The sequence below is a fragment of the Pangasianodon hypophthalmus genome, chromosome 4, assembly GCF_027358585.1.
Source record: "Pangasianodon hypophthalmus isolate fPanHyp1 chromosome 4, fPanHyp1.pri, whole genome shotgun sequence".
Classification (NCBI taxonomy): Eukaryota; Metazoa; Chordata; class Actinopteri; order Siluriformes; family Pangasiidae; genus Pangasianodon; species Pangasianodon hypophthalmus.
Genome location: NC_069713.1, coordinates 3,612,431 through 3,622,728, shown reverse-complemented (window position 1 = coordinate 3,622,728; position 10,298 = coordinate 3,612,431). Strand labels below are relative to the sequence as shown.

At 45.0% G+C, this 10,298-nt stretch overlaps 1 protein-coding gene across 2 annotated transcripts; it reads right to left on the bottom strand.

Moving 5' to 3' along the window:
- Window positions 1-154: 154 nt before the first annotated feature.
- Window positions 155-10,080, bottom strand: LOC128318118 (E3 ubiquitin-protein ligase TRIM39-like). Of its 2 annotated transcripts, none has more exons than XM_053233331.1 (7): window positions 9,809-10,080; window positions 2,963-3,546; window positions 2,764-2,859; window positions 2,420-2,653; window positions 2,177-2,324; window positions 1,868-1,894; window positions 155-1,766 (listed from the first exon to the last, which is right to left on the bottom strand). In XM_053233331.1, the coding sequence occupies exons 2-7, from the start codon at window positions 3,542-3,544 to the stop codon at window positions 1,222-1,224; spliced, it is 1,632 nt and encodes a 543-aa protein (XP_053089306.1). In that variant the 5' UTR covers window positions 3,545-3,546; window positions 9,809-10,080; the 3' UTR covers window positions 155-1,221. The 2 variants fall into 2 exon arrangements, with proteins under 2 accessions (XP_053089306.1, XP_053089307.1); XM_053233332.1 differs by having other exon boundaries at window positions 9,877-10,080.
- Window positions 10,081-10,298: the final 218 nt, after the last annotated feature.

Genomic DNA, 10,298 nt, shown 5'->3' with positions numbered 1-10,298 from the left:
ACTACAGAGTTTTATACTGTCTCCATCTCTCTAATAAAATCTGCACTGTGTACAGTTCCAGTAAGGATTTTTTTACTAAAGATATTAATTTTGTTATAGGAGCATGCTGGAGAAATGAAGAAAAACACATTTAATTTACTTTAAAACATTTATTCGTAAATTTTTTTTTCTGTCAGGGTAAAAATAAACATCAGTTCTTGACACATATATGTTTTTATGAGAACAATTTATGTAAAAAAAAAAAAATCTCTGCAGTTTATCATATCAGTGAGCGAGAGTGAAAGAAACCTGTGTGGACGCGAGCTCCGCCCACTAGTCCCTTATTTACATATCATGTTACATGTTACATCACTCTCCAATTCATCCTCTTATCAATCTAATTTAAGTGAAAAACACCATTTATGCAGGTTTTGTGGTAGTGAGGCAATAAAAGGAACACATTTAGCAGACTACAGTTATCTAAGATTCATTTGAGTGAAGCTGAGATAGAAATGAGTCTGAAGTAGCTGTAAATAAGAAAAACCTGAACTAAAATACATCAACGGAAACCCACGCTGGTGGTTATGTTCGTTATGAGAGTATAGTGTGTTATGTTCACGCTAGTGGGCGTGTAGCGACGACTCCTGATGTGATGTGTCTTGTGGTGGTGCACTGTGCAGCATTTTCAGTTGTGATTAGAAATGGTAGAAGCTGAAATGTATTTAAGTTTGATGGACATGTTAAGTGTAAGGCCTAGCACTAGCTTCATTTTTGCTGCTTAGAAAAGCAAGCTAACTGTACTAGTGATGTACGCTCATCAGTTTTATTTTTCTTCATTATGTCTCTATACACGTGTAATGAGAGGTCGTATTTGACAGGATAAGATAAAACCACAGCTGACATATCCATGCACATGTACACAGAAAGTGAATGGGCTCCTGTTGATTTGTCTTTCCTAGTGTGAACGTACACAGTGGCATGGGGTACAGGAATGTAAATCACACAGAGTCGGATGGAAAAAAAGATGAAATTTAATTATCATGCAGCTGAATCAAGAACATTAAAACATGACAGCGACAGTAAAACATTTTACAACTCTACAATTCAATTCTACTGATACAGATCTTTTTATTTGAATGTGAAAATGCATTTAAATGATCAAAATCATGAATGACATATCAACAGGGTTTAAATCTTTATTAAGAAAGTATAAGATTAGTTTTTAAGATTAGAAAATTAGGATTAGATTTGACTAACAGGACAGATGATCAGTGGTGCTGAGTTTTTACCTCCATCATTAGTGCAGGGGCTGAAGACTGGATAAAGTTTCTCAGTGAAAGACAGACCAGTGAAAGAGTAAATATGAGATTTGGCATCAACATCATAGAAGGAGATCAGACCCTCCTCACAATCTACAAACACTCCCACCTTCTGAGGAGCCTGTTTCAAGGAGAGGGCGACAGAGGGTGAGTCCAGAGCCTTATATTCAGTCTTATTCCTCAGCCACACACACCAGTATCCATTCTCAGGACTGGCTGTAATCTTCCCTTTCCTGTTAATGGACTCTTGGACCACTCCTAAATCCCACTTAGTCTTTCCTCTGACCTGCACCTCATAGTAAAATCTCCCTGAAGAGAATTCCTCCTTCCCCAGCACACAGGCACAATAACGAAACCTCTCTGGATTATCAGAGAGCTTCTGTTTTTTGTCTCCACATGTAACTTCTTTCATATCATCAGACAGGATGAGTTGAGGATGAGCTGTATCAGGATCCAGAGTCACATTCACTGAGAGACAGAAACACAGCGTACATCAGATTTATCACTGCACAGTGTGTAACAGTGAAGAAATATATATACAGTCATGTGATCAATAAGAGCTCACAGACCTGCATATTGTTGAATTCTCTTCAGTTCTGTTTGGAAAATAATATTGGACAATGTTACTGTCTGTTCAAAATTATATTGCCTTTCTTAAATGATTGATTATTACACGTTATACTACAGCACTGTTGGATTCTGATTGGTCAGAAGGTGTTGATTAATTTTCTGTAACAACAGCTGAAGATGAAAGAAAGAAAGAAAGAAAGAAAGAATATGTTAATTATCAGGATATCTCTACACTTCTAAAATAATGTTTTCTTCTTACAACAAATTCTCTCTGACCATAAAGTTCTTACAGATGAGTGAATACTTACTAATCTCTGGTAGCTTCTCCATTTCCTCACTGAGAGTTTGCTGAAGCTGAGACAGATTTCTCCTCAGAGTCTCCACACTCAGATGAGAGGTAATTGTGACGTCAGTCCAGTCCTGGGTGTGTGGAGGGCTGCACAGTGACGGGGAAATCTACAGTACAGCAGGAGAGAGGAGAAATCCCTCAGCATGGGGACTGCTGTCCTGTCATGTGCTGCATTGCTATTGAGAAACAGAGGGACTCTGACCTGTAGGAGGTGGAGATGATCCTCAGTGTATGAGAGCTGCTCCAGCTCAGTGTTTCTCCTCTTTAGCTCAGTGATTTCCTGCTCCAGCTCTTTAATCAACTCTTCAGCCTGCCTCTCTGCTGCGTTCTGCTTCTCCTCCATCACCTTAAGCAGCTCAGCCTGGCTTCTCTCAATGCAGCGCATCAGAGCACTGAAGATCTCCACAACGTCTAGTTTCTCCTTCTCTGTGTTTTTCTAACAGGAGACAAATCAAGCTGAATCACTTTATTTCATATTAATAGATCCTGATTCTGCTAATGTGTTTTTATAAAAAAGCTATTTTGTAGGTGAGTTAAGAGACTCACTTTATTGAGTTCTACAGAGTGTTTGAGTTCCTCAATCTTCTTCAGTCGCTCCTGGATCATCTGCTGAACTTCTGCTCGTGTCTTTCCCAACTCAGTCTGAGAAAAATATATATCATGTATTCACTCATAAGACAGAGGTCATATTTCTGAGGCTAAAGGATTTGCAAACATTATCCTTCATTAATTTTCAGTCACTCACCTTCTTCTCTTCAGCCGCCTCCTCTATAGGAACGGTGCTGTGAGTTTTGTGGTCTCCCTCAGTACAGAACTGACACACACACGTCTGGTCATCTCTACAGAACAGCTCCAGGGGTCTCTCATGTTTCTGGCAGATGTAGTCCTCCAGGTTCTCCACAGGCTCCATCAGTTTGTGCTTCTTTAATGAAGAAACTCTCTCATGAGGTTCCAGGTGAGTCTTGCAGTAAGAGGTCATACAGATCAGGCAGGACTTCAGAGCTGCAAGTTTCTTTTCACAGCAGATATCACAGAGCACTAGAGATTGGCTGAGTTTTTCTGCAGCGCTGCTGGATTTCTCCTGAACTGACTTCTTAAATGAAGCAGCAAGTGCAGAGATGAATGTATTCACACGTAGATCAGGACGTTTAGGGAATTCCGTCTTACACATTGGACACTGGCAGTGTGAACTGCTGTCCCAGAACTCTCTGAGACAGATCATACAGAAGTTGTGTCCACATGGAGTAGAGACTGGATCAGTGAACACCTCCAGACAGATGGAGCACTGGAGCTGATCTTCACACAGGACACTGCTGGAGGAAGCCATGACTGACACAGGAGACATGATGAGAGTGGATTTAGATCACAGAAACCTTTACACATTGCAATCCTTACACACTGTATGCATATTTAATTATCCAAGAAAGGAATGAAACACTCAGTGTTGTTCTGTTATAGGAAAATAATCAGGGATGTTGCATGTGATAAAAAGCAGAGTTCCCCTTCGGGAACTCGAGCTGCGTCAAGCAACGCTTTGGGAATGCCTCTGCGTAATCCGTCCAACGGAATCGCGTGACGTCACCTGCGGGATGACGTAGCGACCCTTAAGTATATAAGCGCATGCGGTGGAGCCAACGCCAGCTTCTGTTGTTCAGTAAGCGCTCTATGTGTGTTCGTCTGATTTATTGCTGTCTTTATATATATATATATATATATATATATATATATATATATATATATATATATATATATATATATATATATATATATATATATAAGGCGAAAAGAAGCCTTGACAAGCAGTCATTTAGACTGTGTGTTTCTCCCTGCCCACATTTCATTATGGGTGGGGATACTCACAGTCTGTGTGTGGCTTGTTTGGGAGCGGAGCATGCTCGTTCAGCTCTTGAGCGAGCTGATTGCCTGCATTGCGTCTGTCTTTCGCTGCGTACGCTCTGCTCCCGGAGGGCGGTCTTTGAGGAGGGTGCTCTCTCTACAGTGCCTCGCGGTTCGGGTCCCACTTCTGCCGAGGCAGAGCGACGGCTCAGATCGTGGGGTTCCCAGATGGATTTGGCAGAGGGAATGGAGACGGGCAGAGCCCTTTCTTCTTCCTAACCTGCCAGATCCAGTGCTCACTCTCAGGGAACGGAAGCACGTTTTGAAACGGTTTCTTCCCCCCCCCCCCCCGGGAGAGGGCTCTATGCTCCTCTTGTCTTCCTCTGAGGAGGGAGGTGAGGGGAGCGCCGCTGAGGACTAGTCTGTGGGTTTGCCACCACAGTCTGTCCAGTTTGAGGAGATATTGGAGGTGGTGACTCGAGCTGTCGCTAAGCTAAATATTGACTGGCCTCCTGAAAAGCAGGAGGCACGTCCACGCAGCAAGTTAGATGAGCGTTTTCTGCAATCTAAGTCACTGCCTCCACGCCGGGGCCTACCCTTCTTTCCCGATTTGCACACCGAGGTGTCCAGATCGTGGAACAATCCGTACTCAGCCCGCTTCTTCAGTCCCCATGTTCTCACTACTCTAATGTGGTGGGACTGGAGGAGCGCGGTTAAGGGGCGATTCCCCGGGTTGAGGAGACGCTTGCGAGCTGTCTCTCTCCCGGTGGTGCATCGTCCCTTAAGGCCCCGGTACTGCCCTCCAAGCCGCTTCGGACCTCCTCGGCTTTGGTGGGCAAAGCGTACAAGGCGGTGGGTCAGGCTGGTGCTTGCCTACACACCATGGCGGTGTTGCAGGCATACCAGGCTGACCTGCTTAAAGAGTTGGACGAGGGAGAAGAGATTAATTACGGTGACATTTCTGAACTGCGTCGTGCCGCAGTCTCTCCGGGCCACTAAAGAGACCGCCAGGGCAGAGGTTTTCTCCCTCGCCGCTCTTACGGGGCTGCTCGGTGGGAGCAGCCCCAGCCATGTACCAGCTCCTCACACCGTGAGGTCCAGAAAAGAGGGTCACCACTTGCGCTCCCCCAGAAAAGTAGGAGCCAGGGTGGCGCTCCAGGTCGAGGCCCAGGGAGATGACAGATCTGAGGACTGTCATCCTCAATAAGAGGGCCTCGACAAGGAAGTCCTGTCTTTTCAGGACGTCTGAGGGCAGGCCCCTCTGGGGAAGGGAGGTGTACACCTCATCGTACGGTGCCCGTCTCCCCTCAGTGCCCTCGCGAGATTGTTTTGTCATCCCTGCCACCCCCAGTGCTTCAGGGCACAGCGGTCTCCAGCGAGCGCTTCTCCCAGTTCCCACCCGGAACCGTAGCGGTTCTGGGGGGCTTGCTACCTCCAACAAGGTCTCTAGAACAGCTAAATCGGCTATTTCTGCCGGTCCTCCGCTTCAGGGCACCGATCTAGCCGCTCTAAATACGCCAGAGGTCAGTCTCGAGAGACTGATTCCCTTGGTCGACTTTCTGCCAAATGTGTCTCAATGGGTCCTGCATACTGTAGAAAGAGGCTACAAGATCCAGTTTGGGTCTCGTCCTCCTCTATTCAACGGGATTTTTCCCACTCTGGTGGCCCCCGAGCAGGCTCTGGTCATGGAACAAGAAGTGCATACTCTCTTGAGGAAGGAGGCCATCGAGGTGGTCCCTCCTCTCGACAGAGAGTCCGAGTTCAACAGCCGGTATTTCATAGTTCCGAAGAAAGATGGAGGGTTGCGTCCTACTTTAGATCTGCGTCTGCTGAACCGCTCAGTTATGAGACTCAAGTTCAAAATGCTCACGCTCAAACAAGTCGTGTCTCAAATCAGGTCTGAGGACTGGTTTGTCACGATAGATCTGAAAGACGCGTACTTCCACATTTCCATTCTTCCTCAGTGCAGGAGGTACCTTAGGTTTACTTTTGGGGGCGAAGCTTACCAATATAGGGTTCTTCCCTTTGGTCTTGCACTCTCTCCCTGCACTTTCACCAAGTGTGTAGATGCTGCTCTGGCTCCATTGCGACTCCAGGACATCCGCATACTCAATTACATCGACGATTGGTTGATTTTAGCTCAATCAGAGCAGATGGCGGTTCGACATCGAGATGTCGTTCTCGCCCATATGAAAGAATTGGGGTTAAGACTAAACGCAAAGAAAAGTGCGCTTTCTCCAGTGCAGAGGACCACTTATCTAGGTGTGGTGTGGGACTCGACCACGATGCAGGCACGTCTGTCTCCTGCTCAGTTCAACTCGATCCTCATGGCGGCCAAGAGAGTGAGAGAAGGCCAGTCACTCACTGCTATACAGTATCAGAGACTGTTGGGTCTGATGGTAGCTGCGTCCAACGTGATACCTTTTGGCCTGCTGTACATGAGACCCTTGCAGTGGTGGCTCAGGACCAAAGGGTTTCCCCGAGGGGCAACCAGTTTCACATTATCAAGGTCACGCGGTGAGGCTTATGGGCCTTAGACGTGTGGAAGAAACATGTAACATGGTTCCTGTTACAAGGCCCCGTGTTGGGGCTCCTTGTCATCGCGTAACGCTAACAACGGATGCCTCCCTCACGGGCTGGGGGACGGTCATGAGTGGCCGCTCTGCCCAAGGTCTGTGGGAAGGGCCCCATCTCAAGTGGCACATAAATTGGATGGTGGAGCAGATATGGAGGATGTTTTACAGGATGGTGGAGCAGATATGGAGGATGTTTTACAGAGCACAAGTTGATTTGTTTGCAACTCAAGAGACTTTGCACTGTCCACTCTGGTTTTCCCTCACTCACCCAGCTCCTCTTGGACTGGACGCTATGGTACAGACGTGGCCGAGGCTGCGCCTGTATGCTTTCCCCCGATCGCTCTGCTCCCGGGAGTTTTGGAGAGGGTCCGCCGAGACGGAGTACGTCTTCTATTAGTAGCCCCTTACTGGCTGGCCCGGCCATGGTTTGCGGACCTGGTAGCCCTTCTCGAAGACTCTCCTTGGGAGATTCCCATCAGACGGGATGTCCTCTCTCAGGCAGGGGGAACCCTATTTCACCCTCGTCCGGAGCTATGGAGGCTGTGGCTGTGGCCCCTGAGGGGGCACAGTTCATAGCCTCGGGTCTCTCGACCGAGGTTGTGGAGACCATACTCTAATCCAGAGCTCCCTCCACGAGGAAATCGTATGCTGCTAAGTGGCATCTGTTCACGTCGTGGTGTGAGGACCGTCAGTTAGACCCAGTTAACTGCCCGGTTGGTTCAGTGCTGGAATTTCTGCAAGAGCGGTTTGCCACGGGGTTATCCCCATCCACTTTACAAGTTCATGTGGCTGCTATTGCTGCATATCATGCTCCACTGGGTGGGCAATCTCTGGGGAGAAACCCGTTAGTGATGCATTTCCTCCGTGGTACCAGGAGGCTGAGGCCCCCAGTACGACCTAGAGTGCCTTCTTGGGGTTTGGCCATGGTTTTCCTTTCTAGACCTCCCTTTGAACCTTTGGAGGAGGTGTCTTTGAGATTTCTTACAGCCAAGACTGTATTTCTATTAGCCATCTCTTCCCTGAAGAGAGTCAGCGACCTTCAGGCTCTTTCTGTGGCCCCCTCTTTTCTAGAGTTTGCCCCTGGTATGGCCAGAACCTTTTTTTACCCCAGACCGGAGTATGTTCCTAAGTGCCCTATGTTGTTCCACGGCCAGTCGTGCTTCAGGCGAGCACTGGACACATACGTCCACAGAGCTGCCCTGTGGAGGAAGTCGGACCAGCTGTTTGTCTGCTATGGTCCTTATAAGAAGGGTCTTCCTGCAAACAAGCAGACCCTCAGCAGTTGGATAGTGGATGCTATTACTACCTCTTACGAGTCCTCTGATCTCCCCTCTCCGTTGGGGGTCAAGGCTCATTCTACGCGAAGTATGGTGGCCTCCAAGGCCTTCTCCTCTGGTGTTTCTCTCCAGGATATTTGCAATGCTGCGGGATGGTCTACCCCTCTGACTTTTGTCAGGTTTTATAGCCTTGACCTCGATGCCGCTCCCGGCTCCTCAGTTCTCTCGACCTAGTTGTGCCCTTCCACACTAGGCAGGGATTTGTCAGTCTGGTGGTGTTAGATAGTCGTTCCCAAAGCGTTGCTTGACGCAGCTCGAGTTCCCGAAGGGGAATGTCCCTAGGTTAGGTCCCATGGTTCCCCGAGGGAACGAGACGCTGCGTCCCGGTGCCATTCTTCCTGCATCCCTGCAAGCGCTTCCTTCACTCTCCTGAAGCTGGCGCCGGCTCCGCCGCATGCGTTTTTATACTTCCGGGTCGCAACATCATCCCGTCGGTGATGTCACGCGATTCCGTTGGACGAATTACACGTGATTCAGAGCGTGGTCATGCAGAGGCGTTCAAAAGCGTTGCTTGATGCAGCATCTCCTTCCCTCGGGGAACCATGGTTACAGACGTAACCTAGGGACGTTACTATTACCAGCCCATAGTTGATTATTTTCCTATAAGAGCATGTTCCAAAGTGCTTTATTCCTCTTATACCATGACACTTTGTCAATGATTACAAATTTTATTTATTAAAATAATAAACATTTTTACTCTTTGTAGTTACACTTAATGGTGTGTAAAAATGAAAAACATTGTTACAGTAGTAACTATTCTTCATAAATACTATTTACTTTTGTTTAGAATTATAATTGCTAAGTGTAATAACAGGAAGTAGTCTTAATCCAGGTTAAATATAATTTAACCTGCTATGTTCTGTTTTTTTTTTAACATTTCCTCAGTTTAGTTTATGCTAAATTCTGTTCTTTAAGGTAAATGCTTTCTCTGTGTGACGAAACACATGGGAACCACTTGAACTGTGACAAACCCAGTGCACTTTCAGAAGTTAGTAAATGACAAAACAAACAGTTTTGAAACAGGAAGTAGTCTGAAATATATATTAAAACACTTTATATTATCTTTTCACATTGTACATTTGCATTTTCTGTATTTGTCTGACACTGTTATTCGACCTCTTTTCCATAGTGTACACAATCACACCAAACTTATTCAGAAATGTGGATCTCTATATTATTAAACGTCCTGTTTTTAACATCTACCTGATCTGAATATCCTGTCTAATAATGTATAATAATGTATAATAATGTGTAACATATTAGGCACTGAGGGTTAATATACAGTATATAAAGTAAGGTTTTCAGTGACATTTGGTTACTTTTAGACTTTAACTATAAACAGTTTAATATTAGTGTGTCTGACTCAAGTACATTTTATCTCTATATCTATCTATCTATCTATCTATATATATATATCAACATAAATTTGGGTCTTCACCACACTTTGTTACTTTTAGTGTAAAAATCAATAATGTCCTTCAGCACACTTCAAAATGTGACACTTATTTTTATTAATAATACAAACGCATTATTGTCCCACATTGTATTAATGTCCTTAAGCACTAGGTTTGTTATGAATGATCTAAATTAGGAATGAAAAACAACAGGACTTCCCTGAACTCCTAGTTAACAGATCTTGAATAGTTGTTCAAACCGCTTTCTGGAATAATCTCCAGTAACACAGCAAAACTTCCACATGTTTAATGTGAGCTAAAATCCTGTTGTTTAAGATGAAAGCCCTTTGTGTTTCAGCCTGAACAGAAACTGAACTGTAAAGTAATAGAAATCAAGTGAAAAACAACTATACAAACAGGAAGTAGTCTCATCTGTAGCACTACTTACCAATTTCTATTTCTCTTTTCCTCCAATTTCCCTCTTTTTCCTCTTGTTCTTGTTCTCTTAGTGTTCACCTGCAGTGGGGTTAATCCCTCGAAGAAAGAGAGAGAAGCTTCAAACTGGAGATTGTGTCCTGCAGAAAGGATCTGGTTTTGGTCAGGAAACACCTTTGAGCTTGAGTTTCATTACACCTGAGTGACGTCATAAGAGACACGCCTACTGTTTGGCTTATTCCCATGTCATAATTACAACATTTAGCCACTAGATGGTGAAAATTCACCCAGTGAACTACAGAGATTTATACTGTCTCCATCTCTCTAATAAAATCTGCACTGTGTACATTTCCAGTAAGGATTTTTTTACTAAAGATATTAATTTTGTTATAGGAGCATGCTGGAGAAATGAAGAAAAACACATTTAATTTACTTTAAAACATTTATTCGTAAATTTTTTTTTCTGTCAGGGTAAAAATAAACATCAGTTCTTGACACATATA